The sequence below is a fragment of the Cupressus sempervirens genome, chromosome 2 (genome assembly GCF_028749045.1).
Source record: "Cupressus sempervirens isolate cs-2001-9-10 chromosome 2, ASM2874904v1, whole genome shotgun sequence".
In the NCBI taxonomy this organism is placed as follows: domain Eukaryota; kingdom Viridiplantae; phylum Streptophyta; class Pinopsida; order Cupressales; family Cupressaceae; genus Cupressus; species Cupressus sempervirens.
Window position 1 is genome coordinate 603,135,022 of NC_143119.1, and position 20,858 is coordinate 603,155,879.

A 20,858-nucleotide genomic window follows, 5' to 3' on the forward strand; every position below is an offset into this window, starting at 1 on the left:
AGTGTCAAATTCACCTAAGTTTTGCCACTATCCTAAATGTGGTTCTAGGGGTTTGAACCTTCATAGGTAGTTTTTATATCTTATATCATCATCCTCAACAATTGTGCTCAATCAATTGAACCACAACCTTTTGGTCTCATGAACTTTTGGACTAGTATCTTATCAACAATTTGCTATTCTAATATTTGATGACAACTTGAATTTAAGAGATACCCCAAATTGTTAATTCTAGAATTTGAATCAAACAAGAGCTCTTTGTGAGTTGAAGTCCCTACCTTTTGGATATAATATTAGAATGCCTCTTTTTAGAAATTTTATAGAGCTATAGGTTCTTTGGTCAAAACAATGAAATTAATAACAAGTAGGATTATAATTAGATTCAAGATTTCTAATCAATATGCTACTGTAAGTTTTGTGAAAAATGGCAAACACAACTGTCTAAAATTGTGGCATTGATGGCTTTAAATAATTTCGATATAAGAACATTTTTCAAAAATGTCAAAGATGGTATTTGAGATAATATGGATAGTGATTCATAAATTTTGAATTGAATTTAAAAACTTTAAATATGTAAAATGCAATTCTACAAACTAGTAAGATAGCTCAAGTGCCTTAAGGTGGCAATTTGTGGAAAAAGACAAATGCCAGGTAACAAGTGTCAAAAGCATGCAATAGAGGTACTGTAGGATGACATGTATGCTTCCCACCACTAAAATCTGATGGATTTTTTTCCTTTTTCATGAACTGCCGAGTCTAGGCATTGATAGAACATGGAGTTGCAGCAATGGTGGAGAAAGTGTTTGTGTTTTCAAGAGGTTTGAGGCATAATTGCAGATCATGGTATTATTCACTACTTTCTTTGGATGCAGTCGATTTGTAGGTGTCTTCTTGGAGGACTGTTACCTCATGTGCTACTTATTTGGCAAATTGTCATACAATATATTGAGAGATTAGATCCCCCCCCAAAAAAATTGGAATGGAAGGGATTAAAGAGATCCAGTAGAGTGCTACAAGCGAGGGTATGCTTGGAATTTGGAAGAAACTCTATAATCATCCATCTTGTTTGACTGTTGCTGGATAGAACAAGTTCAACAATGTATGCTCTCAATCCTGTAGATTTTGAGATTGTCGGCATGTGATTTAGCAATAATTGCACATGCAGGGAGGTGGGCACTCTAGTTGAGTTCACCGTTGCAAAAGAACATTTGTTTTCCTTGAACCCCAATAATTTGTCTTTCTAGGAAGCCGCTAGTTTAGCGCTTGCACTCTTAACCATCTAGTTTTGATTTTGTCCCTATCTTAGTCAATCTAAAGGTAAGATGACACATTTGGCTTTCATTTTTTAAAATTTGGGGTTTCATCTAAATTCTACTTTTGCTTTTGATTTCTTTTGTAAATAATAGATTGACGAAGGACGAAGCACAGAGGGCTCTGAAACCCTATTTCAAGTGCGAAAGCAACGGAAATCTACAGTGTCTATTTAGTTTTGGGGAGAGCACCAAATGGCCTTAGCATTACATCGCTAGTTTCTTCTTCATGCAGAGATATTTTGAAATTTTATTTTTATTTGGTAGTTTTAAAATTTTGTTTATTTAGTGTCCATTGCTCTCAAATTTATTTTTTGTATACTAAGAATTCAAATTGCCCAACTTGCTTTCATATCACTGCCAATATTAGTCAGAATAAACTGAGTTGGCCATTTCCCCATTCTTTCTTGTTTTATTATCATTAATTTGCTTATCAGATAGATGTTTGTAATTGCAAAGAAGCATTCCCCATTCAAAATTTGACCGGTCTCTTTCTATTTTAAATCAAATATTTGCTAACTTATTTTTTCATTTTTATTTTCAAAATATGAACCACTAACACTACAAGGTGTGCGGCTTAGGGTCAAAAGATATTGTAAATGAATATATGAATGCAATGGAACATGCATTTGTATAGATGGGTCAAGGGATTGTTTTGCATTGCAATTTGGTGCTCAGAAGAAGGCATCTTGAAAAGATTGGTGCCACAAATTCTATTAATGGTTACAGTATTCTTAAAGTGTAATTAGCGACGTTTTTGCATATGTGGTTTTAAGGGGCACACATCCTATTTCTACACAGGTTTTCTTTTAATCCTTGTATATTTGTGTATGGATAGTACAATTATGCTTATGCCAACAAATTATATCCATAGATAATTGTCTAGGAGAACTGAAATGGGGTGGCTCCACAGATGTTGCATGAATGGGAGCTCGTAAAAGGCCTCAGTGAAGGTGATTATTGTCAAAGGTCTACCTATTGACATTTATAAGCACTAATATTGGAGATTGGCAGAGCAGGTAAGCTATGGTTGTTGATTTGAGATAATGTAGAATGATTACTTTGACCTTTTGCTGTTGCATTTGTTCTTATGTGATGAATTATGAGGAAATGGAGAAGATCGCAACGAGATTAAATGACAGTGCCAATGGAAGAAGCTTCCAACAATAAACCACTAGAAGCTTGCAGAAATGAATGCTAATTATCCAATACAACCTAGAAAAATCCAAATTTTTAAAATCATCTCTTCATTCCTTCAGCATCTATTATCTCCAACGAGAACGAAGAAGGGGGAAGATTCATCTTTTCATTCTTTCAACATTTGTTATCTCCAGTGAGAATGAAGAAGGGGGAAGATTCTAGAACTCATTGTAACAATGAAGAAGCGAGAAGATTTAACAACACCGCCGCCTTTTAATTTTCCTAATTTTTTACTTAGGAAAATCGAAATAAACCCCAGGAAATTACCTATCGACCAATTAGAAAATAAAAATTTGTTCATTGAAATTCATTTTTTAACTCATACCTTAAAAACTTTTGATCACAACTTTGTTTTAGTACATGAAAAAATTAAAATAGATAGCTTGGGGGTGGCTACTGGGAACATCAGTTTCCTGCCTTATATAAGGCAGGGACTAATTATATTGTAAAAAATACGTCAAAATGATTGAAAATGAAATCAAAATTAAATGTAGTACTTGTCTATATAACCTTATCAACACAATCTGAAATTAAATTCAAAACTGAATAGAAATTAGGGAAATCCATCACTGCTGTAGGAAAATTGAGACACATGACTATGATTGGCTGTTAAATTTCCTGTATAGCGCCGAGGAAGTTAAAAATAAATAAAAAGTAGCCTTCCCTACTTGATCATATCGTGGCTTGAGCAGAATATCGGTCAGGTTGAATCCATGGAGCTTATTTCATAAGCCTTCTTACCTCCTTGTTCTGTTATCATTCCCGCTGACAAATCATAGTATGTGAAATCTGCTTAAGCTAAACTTGGGCCTCAGATGGATATGAAAGTTTTCTCTTCTTGGATTTCTGAGCAATGCGATCGGTAGCACGTATCTTTCGATCGCTTGTTACAATGGCTGTTTTGGAGTCCAGAAAATTCAGGGAAGGAAGTTCGCATTGCAATGTTCACTACTTCCTTCGTCAACAAAAAATGTGTTTTACCGTCTCAATACGCAAAATATCTCAGATTCAAGAACCCAATGCACGCTCGAAAACATCTATTTTCGTTAATTTTCGAAAGGTTTCCAAACTTCTTCGAGATCGCAAAGTTTTTGATCAGCAGACAGAAGCAGCTTTGCACGGGCTAGGGTTTCCATTTTCGCCTCCTTTTACCAGGCAAGTTCTTTATGCGTTACAGAAAGATGTAAATATGGCATTGAGTTTTTTTGTGTGGACAGAACAACAGAGTGGACAAACACACTGCACACTACTTTATCAGATTATGGTTAGAATTTTGATTAAATCTAATGATTTTGAAAAACAACTGTATAAAATGGTACAAAATCCCAAGTCATCTGATACTGCTTTTCTGCTTTTAGTTAAAAGCTATGCTTTTCTGAAATGTCCGGAAAAGATTTTAGATGAATTTAGGCGGATGAAAAATGCTGCTTGTAAAAGACCTCCACAAAAGGCATATGATGCCTTGTTTGCTATTCTTGTACAAGGAATTTTTTTAACTGAGGCTTGGAAATTTTGCATGGAGATGCTCCAGGATGGCTTGAGTCCTGACAGTATTTTCCTCAATTTGCTACTCATTGGACTCTTGAGTCAGGAAAAAGTTGAAGAAGCTATAGCATTAGTAGAATATAGGGAAATTCCAGCGTTTGTTCCAAGTGCAACATGTTGCACCTTACTGGTCGGAGAGCTTTGCAAGGTAAAACAGAACAATAAGGCTTATTACATTCTGAGTGATATGTTGAAGAAAAATACTAAGAGTACTCGACTTTTAAATTTCTGTGTCAATGCGCTCTGCAAAGCTGGGCAGCTTGAAATTGCAGAAATGCTTATATCAGAGAGTATAGCTTGGGGTCATGTTCCAAATACTGTCACATACAATTCATTGATGGCTGGTTTTTGTCTGGCAGATAGGTTAGAAGAATCTGAATTGATTTTGAGTAGAATGACAGAAACTGGTTATGAGCCAAATGTCATTAGTTACAATATTTTGATATCTGGTTACAACAGAAAGTCAATGCTATCCCATTCATTGAGAGTTTTCGAAGAAATGCTGAGCAAGGGAATATCTGCAAATCGTTGGAGTTACAATTCCATGATACACGGCTTCTTCAAGTCAGGTAGGCAGGATGAGGCAAACGGACTTATGGACGAGATGATAAAGGTAAATATGGTTCCCTGCACCACAACATATAATACTGTACTAAATGGACTTTGCAAGCTTGGCAATGCAATGGATGCTCTTAGATTGTTTAGGAAACTGAGACAACTAGAATTTTCTCCTGATATTATCACTTACAACACACTTATTGATGGACTTTGCAAGGCTGGAATGGTAGGCGATGCACAGAATATTTTAAAAGAGGTTAGGAAAATGGGTTATGCACAGGATATTTTTACATATACAACAGTCATGAATTGCTGCTTTAGATCAGGCGAGTTTGAACAGGCATTAACAATGTATTCAGAGATGGAACGCAATGGTTATCCTTGTGATGTAGTTGCATATTGTACTGTAATCAGTGGTTTATCTAAAATTGGTAAGTTCAAAGAAGCTTATGCTTGTATCGAAAAGATGTTGAATTCTGGTATCGGTATGGACTTAGTTAGTTATAATTCAATGATCAACACTTTTTTCAAAGCAGGCGAACACAATAAAATCTTTCAACTGCTACATGAAATGGAGTCAAAGGGTTTTATCGGCGACATTTACACCAATACCATAATCATTAATTGGCTTTGTAAATGTGGTGATATGGATGCAGCGTATAAGCACTTCAATGCAATGATAAAAATGGGCTGTAAACCAAATCTTGTAACCTATAATGTGTTAATTGATGGTTTTTGTAAAGCTGGCAGCGTGGATAGTGCCATTGATCTATTCAATAACATGCAGGAGAAAGATTGTGTTACATATACCTCCTTATTGCATGGCCTTTGCAATACAGGAAGAGTCCTTCATGCTTATAAACTTCTGCTCAAATGCATAGTAAGTAACATTACTTTCTATTCTTCAGCTCAGCGGGCTGTTTTAAATGACCTAAAGAAATCTTGTTACACTGCTGAAGCACGGAAACTTAAATCTGTTATTCAAATGAAAAAGATTATGCAAAGATAGTTCCTCAAGTCAATTTAAACATTCAATCATGCTGCAGAACAACTGCTAGCTTGCATTTTGCAGGGTCTTTGTTTATCATTTGTTGATTATATCTCAAGAGCATTGGTGTTTCATAATGCCATGATGATCCCCGCATTTATAGTAACAAGCATGCTTTGACCATGATTAATACTGTCAGAAAGGTAGGTGCAAAATTATTTATTGCAGATTGTTCTTTGCATGCACGCGATTTTTCTCCAGGGGTGTGGTGAGCCCATCTTTGCACAAAGACACCAATTGAACCTCTTTTTTTAATTGGAAGAATAAATTTTATTAAAATTCAATAAGAATTTACAAACTGTATGTAAACATTTGTATTGACAAAGCCTTTTTCAAACTTATGTGTGGCAGTAAATGGCAGGGAATGCAAAACAGTGTACACAGAACCATCTTGAAGCGGCCAGTAATACCAAACACTCTTCGTGAAGCAGTCCATTACAAAAAGCTGAATTAAGAGCTTGAATGGCTCTTACCATTACACTGTTTCCTGCATTGCTGAACCAAGCTGCTGATAAGGAAGTTTTGCAGATTAGATTTAGGGTCAAAATCCATGAGCTGAACCTGCAATTTGCCCAAAGTCCTCTTGAGATCTGAGTTTAGCTTAATCGAAGATTGAAGAGTAAGGGTCTGTGCAATAGATTGGCACAGATAACCATGGTCTCAAATTGAAGAGAGTAAAAACTATGCGAGTAGGCAGCTAAGCACTAGAAGCGCCCGAGATGCTTAAGAATGCTTTGCCTGAAGGTTTGGGAAATAGTAGTATTATAAGAAGAGGGTCCAAGAAGAGCAAACTTCCAAGACCACTTATGAGAATACAAGGCAGGGAGAATGAGAAAGAGATGGTTCCAAAGTTGATGAGCATGAGGGCAAGACCAAAAGACATGTTTGATAGTTTCTTTTTTTGTGACAAAATGGGCAGACTGGAGGGGGCAAAATAAAAGTAAGACGATCACCAACATGCTATTCAGCATGCAGAATTTTCCAAGCCACTAACTGGGTTTGTGCATCAGCTTTAGATTTCCAGATTACTGCACTTAATGTGTTCCATCTGGGCCTGCTGAGATTACACTGTCATTTGGAATTAAGGCAATGGGCCAAGGGAATAGGCTGAAGAATTTGTTTATATACTGTCTTAAGAAGGAAAACTTGGAAATTTTCATTGGTAGGTCATTTCCAATGTTGGAGAAAATTATCATGACATGGTGTAGACAAAAAGAAACCAACTCTATTGTAACCAGCTGCTGGATTTTATGGATGGGGGTCCTACATGCTGAGGTAAGATGAACTGATTCTTAAATTGATGCCATGCTTTTTAGTTAAAGGAAAAAGAGTCCCATAAGTCCCTAAATATTTGGATGCCTTTTTAAAATATATGGATATCTACCTTTGAGTTCCTTAACAGTAGCAGGAGGACTATTAGCTTGCTGGACCAGACGATTCCACCATATTGAGGAAGAGGCAATGCTCAAATAGTGACTTAGGCTCTGATCATACCAAGATAATGTTTTTGAAGTTGTTTGCTAGGCTCACCAAATGGAATTGAATGGTGCAGACCTGCGAGTCTTGATTACAGAGCAAGAAGAATCTTATCTTTCCAACTAATCAAATCCCTAGAGTGACCAGCAGTAGCAGTTTGAATGCGATGCCGTACAAGATGCTTCCAAGGAGCATCACCATCCAATGCTCTAATAATCCATTTGGTAGTAAGACAAATACCCTGAGTATATGAATCAATAACACCAAGTCCTCCTTTATTCTTTGATTGGATGCAATGTGATCATGATGTAGCTGGCATACCTTTTTTATTTCCCTATTTAGCACAAAAGGAGTTCTGTATATGCTTGGTCAGCTGTTTATAACATGTTTTGGAAGGAAGCCAACAAGAGGAGATATAGAGATGACTAGCCAAGAGAATTTTGTTGGCAACTTGGATTCTACCAGCCATGGAAAGAAACTTGTTAATCCAATTCAGAAGTTTATTTTATATTTAATGAACGAACCCATTCCACATCTTTTTCAGCAATACTCCAATGCCAAGTGGAATTCCAAGGTATCTAGTAATGCTGCCATGCTTCACTTCAAGCCAGTCAATGGGGATCCAAGAATCAATGGGGATTCATGATGGCGGAGAGTTATGGCAAGTCACTATGAATTCAGTTTTATGCATAGCCAACTTAGAGCCTGACACAACACAGAAAAGATCTAATATCTCCAAAGTATTTGCCACTTCCTCTGCAGAGTTTTGTATAAAACAACATGCTATCATCAACAAAATGAGAATTAAGGGCTGTAGTATTAGCTGGAGAGATATACCTCAAATAAGCTTATTTGAGAGGGCATGTTGAAAAAGGTATCAGAGAGCATCAGCTGCAAGAACATAAAGATAGGGTGCAAGAGGCCAACCTTGACGAATGGATTTTTGTAAGGGAAAGGATGGAGAAAGCACACCATTAACAACCACTCTAGCATTCACATGCTTGAATAACATGTTAATGTGCTCACAGATTTTTGGTCCAAAATGTAACGTTTTGAGAATGAAAGGCCAAGGGATGCGGTCATAAGCTTAATCAAAGTCAAGCTTTATAATGAGAGCATCTTGTGAAGTCCATTGAGCTACTCACTAGTTTCCCAAGCAAGAACCAAGTCATCTAGGATAAATCTTCCTCTCAAAAATCCAATCTGCTTTGGACAAACAATAGTTTGTGTGATGTGCTTAATTCTTCGAGCCAAGGCTTTAGCTATTATTTTGTATGAAGTGGTAAGGGGGGTAATCGGTTGCCATCCTTTAACTGTGTATTTCTCTTTACCTTTAGGAATACGTTAAATCAGCCGTTGGTTGCTCACACTTCCCAAAGTTCCAATGTCAACTCCTTCAAGATAAACATTATAGAAATCTTCTCGAATATGTGGCCAAAGGGCTCGATGAATGACACCAATTTAACCTTGACTATCAACCTTTAAAAAAACATGCTTTTGTGAGAGCCAGTATTGCATAACTTCAATGGTCATCAATTTAGTGGGAGAGTATTGGCACCAAATGTGTTTATTATGATAATAGATAGTTTCTGTTATCTCTGTTTAATATCTAATGGCTATCTATTGTAATCTTTTGTAAATATTAGAATGTTTCTAATATTTAGTTTTTTGTTTCTAGAATAGAAAGTTTCTATTCTTTACGATTGTTTCTAAAGGAAACATCGTTTAGTCTCTTATAAAAATTGATCTCTTGATATCACTTTTAATAACAAGCAAATATTTTCCAATTACTTCATAATATTGTATCAGAGCCAATACTCTAAATTTTTTCGAAAATAATTATAATTTCTTGGTTGAAATTATCTAGCCTTTTACTTTTGAAATTATTTACATGCATATTTGCTTCCAACTTTCTCTATAATTCGACTAAGGTTTCCGTTTTGAGAGATGAATCTGGCAACTTCTGGTTTGCTCCAGCAACCCATTTCTGTCAAGATTCATTTGTTTTTTTTGCACATTTTTGCCATTTTTTTGTGGTTTTTTTGCAGCAGGGTCGTTTTTGTTCAAAACCCTAATTTTTGGGTTTGAAATTTTTTTCCGATTTGAGATTCTTGGTGGGTTTTTCGAGAGATCAACTGGGTTGTCAAATTTTTTTGGGTGCCTTGATTTTTGTGCCTCAATTTTTGAGCCAACGGATCTAGAAATTGACAACATATACTTTTTGGGTTTTCAAGCTCTTTCTCGAGTAACCCTTCAAACTTTCATGGTCTCTACTTTTTGAGGGTTGCATGTGTAGAAGTTGGTGTACAAGATATATGCAAAACCCAACTTCATAGAAGCCACAACAATCACCTGGAAGCAAAAAACCTATTACATGGAAGAATGAAGCAATGAAGAGAAGAGTGGCTTTCAAGATGAAAATGTATTCAAGAGAGGAGCAAAATGAATATTGAGTGTTACAATATACAAGGAGTGAGCTCCTTATAAAGGAAATCAAACAATCTACATAAGGTGACTTGATAAGCAAGTTACCACTTTAGAAAACCCTAAAGTTGACCTAACCCTAAAGTGATAATGTGATATTTACAATATACAAGGAGTGAGCTCCTTATAAAGGAAATCAAACAATCTACATAAGGTGACTTGATAAGCAAGTTACCACTTTAGAAAACCCTAAAGTTGACCTAACCCTAAAGTGATAATGTGATATTTAATAAAAGGAAACTTTTATTAAATGTCACCCACATGATTCACTTTGAATGTCATCCACATGAAGTGACAAAAGTCAAGCTTCAGTAGTGACTGAATAGTGATCTGCAATAGTGAAATCTTAAGTGTAGATAAAGGTAACTAACCTTTACTCTAACAACATGTATTTGCATGTGCTACTTTTCCATGCAAAGTCTTGTGTTTTACCTCCCTTAAAAATTTTAGTGGGTTTTCATAATTTTTTTCCTAAAAAAAAATTGCTGATAGGTTTTCATATTTTTTCTTTAAATTTTATATTTTTGAGTTTCTATAAATTTTTCCTTAAAAATTTCTGATTTTGTAATTCACAAAGTTGCGTGAGATTCCTTTGTTGGTTTGTAATTTTTTCCTCAAAAATTATCTATTGGGTTTTACTAATTGATATCTAATTTGATATCATGAGTATTGGCTTCCCAAAATATCAATGATATTCACCAAGTACTCAAAATAAGGTTTGATATCACATTTGATATCAAGATTATTGGCCTCCTAGAATATCAATGATATTCACCAAGTACTCAAAATGAGTTTTGATATCACATCTGATATCAAGAGTATTGGCCTCCCAAAATATTAATGATATTCACTAAGTACTCTTTAAGAAATGGCCTCCCAGGATATTAATGATTTTCACCAAGTACTCTTTGAGTAATGGCCTCCTAGAATGCTGAGATGTAAGACGTTCACCAAATACTCAATTTGTTTGATCTCATAATACAAGTTATTGTAAGATTGTCACCTTACAATAACTTCTGCAAATACAAGTGATATCATTTGGAAGTCGTCACTTCTTCATGATGTACACAGGGGGTTAAAATCACATAGTCACGAGGAATATTCCTTAATCACAATCCTCTTGTTTGATACAATTTATTGATCACTAAGGAATCCATCCCAAAATGATTTGCTCCCTCTTAATCAATATGATCGAGATCACTGAAAGTTGACTGAATCATATCACCTATCTACTCCCTCTCTTTCAACGTGTCTGAAATGTCAGTCCCCCTCTGTATCAATCTCCCTCTTTTTCCTGCAAGAACATTCTTAGAGGAAAAGATCAAGGTACATAGAACATATAGTGCGTATAGAAACATAAATAAGTGTTAATTTGAATGTAAGTAATTTAACCCATGCCTATTACTAACAATAACATAATTATAACATCTCTCTTTATTTTCAATAATAGAATTAAGATAACACAATACTTAATTTCTATGACTTCCCCTAAGGTGATATATTCTCCTAGAAGTTCAATATTTAACATATATTTAAATTTCATTTCATTTCATTTATGTTTCAATAACAATATTAAAAAAGTTCACAATAATACTAATAACTTGTATTGATTAACATATTTATATGTAACAAAACATAATATTAAGTTATTAAATATCATTCTTAAATTAATATATTCTCCTATAAGTTCTAAATATAACTAAGTTCTCATAAAGATAAATAACACTAACTACTGATAACTATACTTACTGATGTGATGTGTCAAGTCAAATCAATGTGATACACCTTTATAGGGATGATACCCCTTGCCAAGTCAAATTGGTTTTCCTTCCATTTTTCTCGCTGACCGATTGGATTGCAATTCACCCTTGATTGTTAAAAGGAGATAATCATGTTCAATGCTATGCAGTTGGCATTGACTTCCTATTTGTTTTCAAAACTTGTCTTGATGTTTCTACATGTTCAGTATGGTCCGTTGGTCTTCTTACTATATTGACCGTCAACACTTGGCCTTATCTATGAGGATAATGTCTTGATGTAAGTCATATACATATAAATTGCAAGTAATAATTGGGGGTCCATAAATGGTGTGCGGTTGAGATAGAAACCGGTGGCCATTTATGTGTTAATGCCATCAACTAATCTACATTAATGGATTGAATCACTTAATAGTGGCATCCACATTAAATATTCTTGTTTTTGTCTTTATACAATTATGAAATCTTTGCATTCGTCCTTTAATTTTGAATTGTTCTATTGTCAGCTAATACCATCTGTAGAGTCATATTTTTGCCATGTAACCATGGCCTTTCCTTAATTACAATCCTTCAAATTCTATGTGACATCTTTTCTATTTTTGCATATTCTTCTTTCTTTGCTCTAGAACTAATGGTGGGGCTCCTTCATTTCACGCAGCATAGGAAAAGCTGTGGTAACCTCATTATTTTATTTTATCCCTTATATCATTTGTGGTCTTGTTTGGTCAATGTTGATACTTTCTTATAATTTGTAGATGTCATCTTATTATTTACTCTGTCCATGCCATATTCGAAGGTTGCGGTCCCTTCATTCTATATGGAGATCCATTTCTTGGAGCATGATTTGCCGGTTACAAGAATCACATGGTGTTGTCCTAGAGCCATACAGACTCTCATGCTCTGAATATCCATGTATTCGATCATGAACATCATCAAGATAATTTCTCGCTTGAACCAAGTTCCCACTGAACTTACAAGTTATACTTCTCAATGGTCAGACAAAAGTTTGATAAATTACCATTTTTTTTCTTTACTATCGCTCCACATCCACATTATAAGGGCTCATGGAACACTTTCATGTGCTTCAATCTCTTGTTGAATTATATTTGCAACTTGGCTCTGATACCATGTTATTTTTAGAGGACTGCTGCAAATGTATTCACACTGCCATAATAGGTGGTATGTGAATTTTCCAAATGATAGCATCCTTGTATTTATATAAGGAATAAACCAAAAGAAGAGACATGTCCCTTCATGGGACATGTCTATTCAACAATATAATTAATATAAATGAAAACTTATATATATATATATATATGTCTCTTCTTGGGACATGTCTATTCAACAATATAATTAATATAAATGAAAACTTATATATATATATATATATATCATTTTAATTAATTTCTCTTTGATCTCACATGTTTATCCTACTAAAGCTACCAAAACATCAACAATAATGACAAGTACATGCATGCATGTATGGGCAAATTGCATAAAATATAATATGACCGAAGCTATCATATTTCAACACTTCCTCTTAGCTAGGGAAGATGACTAAGTATGAACAAATTTAGATACCATCTCACTCGTGATATTTAGGAGTATAATGAACATCAAGTCAGATGACATTCATATATCCTAGTTATGGTATGGGCACTGCCATGATTTCGTATGATGTCTACCGTAACACATCATAGCGTCTCACCATAATTATCTCATCAAGAATATAATGATCTGCAATAGGAATCATGTCTCATGATATCCATCAAAATGCTCAAGAGATACCAAGTATGACAAATTTAGATATCACCTTACTTGTGATATCAAGGAGTACATTGAACATCAACTCAACATGATATTCATATATCCTGGTTATGGTATGTGCACTAACATCACGTCGCATGATGTCTACCATAACTCAACATGGCATGTCTACAAATATTATGTCACATAATATCCACCATGATTTTCTCATAAAGAACATATTGATACACAACCAATATTAAGTTAGCATGATATCTATCAACTAAGTTCAAGAGATATTAACTATCAAGACATTTTCGTGAATATCAAGTCAGCAAGTTAGCATGATATCCGTCATGATAGGGATTATTGTAAAGTTGTCACCTCACAATGTTGAATACAAGTGTACATTATTAGAAAGGTCGTCACCTTTTAGTAATGTACTTAGGGGGTCCATTAAATTCATAGAGTCGCACATATGACAAAAGGTTTACACAGAGCCACCATAGATTCTCTCATGTGGTGTTGTCATGGTGTCACCCACATGACATCCATCATGAACCATATCAAAGGGTGGATCTATCACAACTTCTCCCCAATTGTGAAACAAGGGTTCCACTTTAAGCTTCTCTCTCATAGAGAAGAATCCAATAAAGTATATTTCAATAAATCACTGATGCTAAGACTCTTGCTCATCAAGGGCGTCTTTCTGCAAAACTCCAAACTAGTCTCCAAGTGCACAAACTCTACCTTGGTATGAGGCTATTAACGATAATGTACCTTGTCTAGAACCCATCTCCATGGTCTACTCCCTCTGAATCACTATGATCAAAAAGTCCACTTGTCAGATCTTCTAACAACTCTCTATTCTGATCAAAACAATATTCGTAGGAGTAGTTTTTTGTACGTAAATGTGCTTGTCTGATTTCACAATAACATGAGTGAATGTAATAAACTATGGATTTATCCCCAGGCTTGACCACACCAACACTAATGATAATGTGACTTCTATCTAAAGCTCCAAGTACATGCATCCACCTTTTGACCTTCTCATCAAGGCTTTGTAGAGTGTTAGACACCCTCTTGAATAAATATGATCAAGATCCTAAAAAATCAACTAAAACATATCCTTTATCTGCTCCCTCTATGACGAAAGCATACCTCTTTGTCCAAGGTTTCCTCTAATGAAATGTCAAGCTCCCTCTTGATGTAGAAGAATACTTAATCTCAATCATCAAAGATGTTCGCTTCAAGAGTCTCACTTTATCTAGCACGGTCATCAAATGACTAATGAATCCAAGATCAAAACTTATTTGGAGCTACTGAGTTTGAGTCCTACACAATTTTTGTTAGCATGTCCAATGTACCATTCTTCTTTTGCTGTAAGAACATCCTACATATAGAAATACATTTTAGAGAGAGACTACAATGAGTAGATAGATGTAATAATCAAGGATAATAAATACTTATCTGCACATCCTTGATACAAGTTGCTCCAATTAAGGTCCATATGCATCAAATAGAAAACGTCTCTATATGAGAATTTGTCAAACAATTTGAGTAGATCTTCTGTGCTCCCATTTGTCATTATGAAGTTTTGTAAAAGACTTTACTTGCAAAGTAAACACACTTTGGGATTGTTTGAGAGGCATCTTTACTTTGACCTATCTCCCCTAAGGATGGTTCAAACTTGACTTTGATAGTGTCTCTTTTGTGACATCTTCTCTCTAATGATGGTTCAAAAGGGAATGGAACATTGTTTATTATTTCCCCCCCCACAATGGAAAATTCCAACGTATTCCTTTGTTTATAGAGTTTTCAGTTACTATCAAGTCTAATGAGAGACGGTCATGAAGAATTTGTTGCTCTAATATGTCTTTCAATTTCTTTCAATTTCATTCCTTGTCAACAGATGAAGATCAGTCTGAAATCACCTTTTTTGGCAACTTAATTCCTTCTGTGGATTGCAAAGCATTGATCTGTTATAACTTATAAGATCTAGAGGAATCAATTTCTGCTTTTGAAGTGTAGATGGATCAACACTTATATTTAGGAGTTGCCAACACCTATCTCTGTGTTGTATATATATAGATCCAAGTACTCCGAACAAAAGATAAGATAGTTTTGATGATGATTTCTAGAGATGTCTCATATTTGTAAAATTTGACTCCTTGCTGGACATGCTCAAAGAAGACCACAGTTAGATTTCTCGTGCCAATAGTTGAGTTACTCGACAATATCACATTCATTGCATTGATATTTAGTTGCCAGGAATACTGATACCAGATTGGATTTTGATCATAATTACGGATTGTTCTTTACTACCTGGATATTCCAGTTTTCATCCACAGCTGTAAGATACAATGCATAACACAGAGATGTTGCCAAGGAACTTCAATATATGTTCCCTACTCAAACCAGTGACTCAGCGGTTGACCCAACTTAGTGATAATCACTTTCCTTGTGCTCCCTTTCTCTCTCCAACAAGTAATATACAACCTTCAATATAATATTCCAATAAACTACTTGCTGTTCAATAATCATGATCTCCGTAAGTTGTGGGAGATATACATTAATGGGTAGTTTTTTTATAATCTTTAATAGTAATTCCATCAATATTCATTTCTTTGATGGATTCATATAAGAGTTTCCTGAAGCAGGACTTGACATCAAAGACACTTTAATATGTCAAAGCCTATAAAGTGATTACTTATTGCTTGCTAGGTGAATGCAAACATCTTGCTGATATGTTGCATATAGAGAACATTGATTTAAATGATGGCTTCGATCTTTTCAAATGTTTAGTATTCTACCATGATTGGTTCTTTTAGTTAGATATCCTTGACACATTATTCAATGCTGAGTTACGAGGTATTTGAACCAATTTTGTTTGTCGTATTTCCGCAGGTAATGATATTCCAAAAATGTTACGCACATCATATGTCTCTGTCTTACATATCAGTCACAATGCTTCAGGCCAGTAATATATGTGTCATGAGTTTCCAGTTCTTTAATATCAATATTGACTTGTATGCTTGGATTAGTTGGCTGCCATATTGCTGCAAGAATAGCTCTCTACTGGAGGTGGCTGGAAGGACATTAACTAGTGGCCTGCAAGTGCAAGTTTAGGCATATTGATCTGCCCCACCAAAGACTTCTCCTGCTAAGACCCATGCTTTGTAAAGTTACAGATGCTGGGTTCCGCAGATTATGAGCAATTACAATTTCAGTTCCACCTTATAGAGAGCCACGTCATCTTACAAAAGTTCATCAATGCTTCGAACAATTCAGTAGCATCCTCAATAGTTTGCTAAATGTGGGATTTGGAACCTAGTCTCCATTGAGTTAGTAACTAATGATACTTGACTCACACCCCATCTACCTCTTTGCAGTGATACTTGGCTCTCACCAACTAGGCTCCCACCCTTCTTCTCATGGGCTTACCTTGCTGAAGTTGTGGGTCAACTGTGACTGGGTTTGAAGGAGTCAACATGGTCTCTTGGTTCAATGACTGTGCTCATCTTATTTTAGGAAACTTCTGATCCAAGACTTGGACCAAATGTCACATTCAATATCTGCAATGGTATATCAGTCAATCTTGACTAATATGACAGCGTCTACTGATGATCTCGATCTGCATACGATGTAAATCTATTATGCTTCTTATTGTATATACCTCCACATATATATGAGCCATGATTTGTTTTTTGGGTTGACTCAATGATGCTTGTGTATAGATCATATATATTTGCTTCCCATTGAGTTTCCTCTATCTATGCTCACAAATCTCTAAATTTTAACAGGCAGGAATCTTCAAGCGGTAAAGCTTTGTTCAAAGGAACATGGCTCTGATACCATGTTAAATTTAGGATAGTTCTCTAATACAATAAATTCCGTTCTGCAAATATAATGATCGTCTAACTGTAGGAAGGTATAGAACATTTATCAATTACAATATCTATACTTCTTTCAATGATGGCACATATATATTGTATTCAACACTCAATCCATGATCGGTCATGATTGTTCAAATGAAGTGTCATTTATGCATTTGTTTGTTAGTGTGCACTAACTAATCCGATCCAAAAGGATTTGATTAAAATACTAACTAGCAAGTGATTACTCATATCATTAGCAATATGTCTCTACCGATCATTATTATATGAAGCACGGTAAGCAAATATATATATGCATTAAGTTCATTTTAGTCTCATATGATTATGCTGGTTGGTTTTCAAGTATATTCCCAGATTTATTATGACAAGTACATGCATGTGAATGTATGTAAAACATACATTCACATATATGGGCAAATAGTATACAATATAATCTGACCGAAGCTATCATATCTCAACATTTCTATTATCTCTGTTTAGTTTCTAATGGTTCTCTATTGTAATCTTCTGTATATATTAGAATGTTTCTAATATTTAGTTTTTTGTTTCTATTCTTTACGATTGTTTATTAAGGAAACATCATTCAGTCTCTTGTATAAATTGATCTCTTGATCACTGTTAATAACAAGCAAATATTTTCCAATTACTTTGTAATAGTGTTTACCCTTTCTTTGTTAAGTTTGACATCTTCACTATGCAGGTGAGCGATTATTTTTTTCTCTGAATTTGTTTTCAGTTTAAACTTCACTTATTTTCCATTCTTTCATCTAGAAGTTGATCTCTACTCATTAGCATTCATTTATGATACAAGCTGCAGTATAGGCGCATGGTTTGTTGGGTTCAATTTAACTTTAGTGACAGTGTAACAGTAATAAACATTGCATTGCAGATCTAACTTCTCCTGGCCCAAAGCCCAACTGAAAACGAAAAGAATTGAGAAGCTGATGCTTCTGAAATTCAGTTTGCATAGTGTGGAAGAGCTGGCATGCCATATGATGGTCAGTGACCAAGTTCACCAGTTTTGGACAGAACTTGCAGGCATCTGTGAATTCAATGGGTACAGGGAATTAATTTATACAAAATCAACCTTAGATCGAACAAAAATATGACTTTAGTCAATTTTGATCTCCCTCCTTCAACTGAGTCAAGCTGTTCTGGTTTTCAGTTGTACATGTTTAATCTGGGCTTTGTTTTCCCTCTCTTGTACAAAGCAAGTATATCAAATGTGGGTATTGAAGCGTATGCTTGTGTTTTCTTTTGAGTTCAACTTAAGTTCTTGCCAATTATCAATTTGAAGTTGTAATTCAATTAGGATTCGAATGTTCATCCATCTTAGATAAACAAATCCTTAGTGAGTTCCACACTTACTCTTAATCATTAATTGCCTCAGTTACCAGGCAAACAATGTTTAGAAGGGTGTTGTTTTTTTAGAACACTAAAACTCGGTGGTTAGAACCCAGTCAATATGCTTTCCAACATTATCAGGTTAAGGTTAGCGGCAAATAAATATAGTACTGGTGATATGCTTGCAATCAACAAGGAAGCCGTATCATTCGGGAGTGTTTCTGTATGAAAGGTCATGATGCGAAGGAACCACACAACAGATCAATTGGAAACTATACAAGAAGTTGAAACAATCTTTGCTATAATGCAGGTTAGGTTTTCTTTTCACGCATCAATTAAATTTATGTTGGTTAGGGATCCAGTTTTCTTACTGATGCGGAAGATCTAATGGAAGAGGGGTAATACTAAATATCGATTCATTCGTTTTACGAGAGGTATATTAAGATGCAGAAACATATTATTTTCTCACTGTATTTCTATATCCTATATGGCAACAAGGTCTTATTTATAACGAAGTGAAAATCCTTATACACTGATAAAAGTAAGAGTTTTGTCGATCTCTTAATTTCGGGGAGAGGTAAGATATAATAAAACAGTCTTTTACTACAACAGAAGATCAAGTTTTCAATATGACTTGATGCCCAAAAACTCCATAATGGTGCCAGCTGTCTAGTTGAACCCATCTTATCAAACCAACCATCTAATCACACTTGTGCGAGGGCTACAAAAGTGCGCTAGGTGACGAATGGTAAAGTCCATAGGCATAGCTGATAAAGTCCGTAGGCTAGTGATTAGCGAAGTCCATGATATAGCCAAAAATGAAATTGAAACCAATCACATGATTATGTAAAATCAAAATGCTTTACGCTCTCCTAAATACTTTTGTTTTTTCATTCCGATGCTCTTTCAAACACAATTGTTCACATCATATTCGGAAGCAGTTGCTAAAGTCCAGAGTAAAGTGAGTTGAGTAACTTGATTATATTCACCAATCACCAATTGTGTATTTCTTTTTTCATAAAGTGAACGATATTAATTATGTTATAGCAAACATCAGACATAAATAGAGATTTATGATGGAAACACGGGGAAGAAAGGAATCGGAGCGAAGGAAAAGAGGAAGACAATTCTGATGCTCATCATACCCTGCTCTGTGCAGTCTAAATTTCCTTTTCCCGCTTTTCTCTAATAGCTTCTCTATTCACTGTCCTATTTGCTTGTTATCTGTCACGGTAATTGCTGTCCCACCCTGCCTGCGAAGCTATAAAGTTAATTTTATATGTGATGTTTGTATCTTGACGATACCCTCTTTTTTGATGATATTCATTCATTTACTTCACAGTTGGTTGTTTAAGCTACAAATCAATTTTTGGCAGCGTAAGCACATTAGACATTAGTGTGGAAAAATGAAAAAAATTGTGATCTTTGGTTTAATTCTGGTGGTAACTTTGGGGCATCTAAAACATGCACGAGTCGTTTGTGCTTTCTTAAGCTCTTGCAAGTATTATTTTTTCACCACTTGCATCTTGTTTAATCCCATCTCTATCCTTAATATCAACTTGTTTCTTAGCAGACATTTTTTGCTTGCTCCTCATCACTTTACTTCCTTTTCAGGAAGGAAATGCTTTCTCTTAGTTGCATCTCTCTAACAAAGGGGTTTGGGTTCCAAAGTGTGTTATTCTCCGTAATCATGTTCTGAATATAAAATTTATAAATCACAGTCTTCTATTTAAGGCTCATTTGGCAACGGGAATACAAGCGGAATAAGCATATGTAAATTTTTAAAATTTTGAATTTTTCATTTGGATGCACCAAATTGGAATTGGAATACGAAGTAAAATAGGAATATGTATTCCAATTTTGACTAAAAAATGAGGTTTTGCAATTCCACCCAAATAGGTGTTATTGGAATATGTATTCTTATTCCATTTTTATTTATTTTAGAAAACATAAATTTTGGGATCTGCGAATTCCATATCAAATATTGGCTGAACCAAACAGAGAATAGGAATATGTAGCCCCATTTTCTATTCTAGAATAAGTATTCAGGAATAGCTATTCTTATTCCCCTATTCCTATTCCCACTAGACAAAACACATTACAAATTTTCCGAGGGCAACTCATGTTCCATGAGTACTATAGTGAAATCATTTCTAACGAAACCTTCCAATTTTGCTCTTTCGTTTGATAGTTGGAATTAGAATGGAATTGGCATTCAAAATTCTAAAAAAATTCTAATCCATTGTTTGGGTCCACACAATCGCAATTGGAATTGGGAAAAAGTGGAATCCGGTATCTCCATTCGACCCCCAAAACAAGGATTCCAAATTCTTTCAAAATACTTGTTATTTGGAATTCCCGTTTTAATTCCCATTTTAAATCCCATTTTTTGAAAATGAGGATTTCAACTAAAGTAAAATTTTATTGGGTTTGACTTCCGGATGCCCATTTGGGGGCACTTTTTTTTGCACTAATTTTTGAAATTTAATTTTTTTAA

General features: G+C 34.9%; 1 protein-coding gene across 2 annotated transcripts; it reads left to right on the plus strand.

The window, feature by feature from the left end:
• The first annotated feature begins 3,061 nt into the window (after window positions 1–3,061).
• On the plus strand, window positions 3,062–18,257 carry LOC149574840 (pentatricopeptide repeat-containing protein At5g14080-like). Of its 2 annotated transcripts, none has more exons than XM_089814676.1 (2): window positions 3,062–5,490; window positions 17,907–18,257. In XM_089814676.1, the coding sequence occupies exons 1-2, from the start codon at window positions 3,361–3,363 to the stop codon at window positions 17,910–17,912; spliced, it is 2,136 nt and encodes a 711-aa protein (XP_089670802.1). In that variant the 5' UTR covers window positions 3,062–3,360; the 3' UTR covers window positions 17,913–18,257. The 2 variants fall into 2 exon arrangements, with proteins under 2 accessions (XP_089670802.1, XP_089670803.1); XM_089814677.1 differs by having other exon boundaries at window positions 3,062–4,665.
• The last annotated feature ends 2,601 nt before the right edge of the window (window positions 18,258–20,858 follow it).

Coding starts and splice junctions, on each gene's coding strand:
- LOC149574840 (XM_089814676.1), top strand. CDS start 3,361: ATGCGATCGGTAGCACGTATCTTTCGATCGCTTGTTACAATGGCTGTT.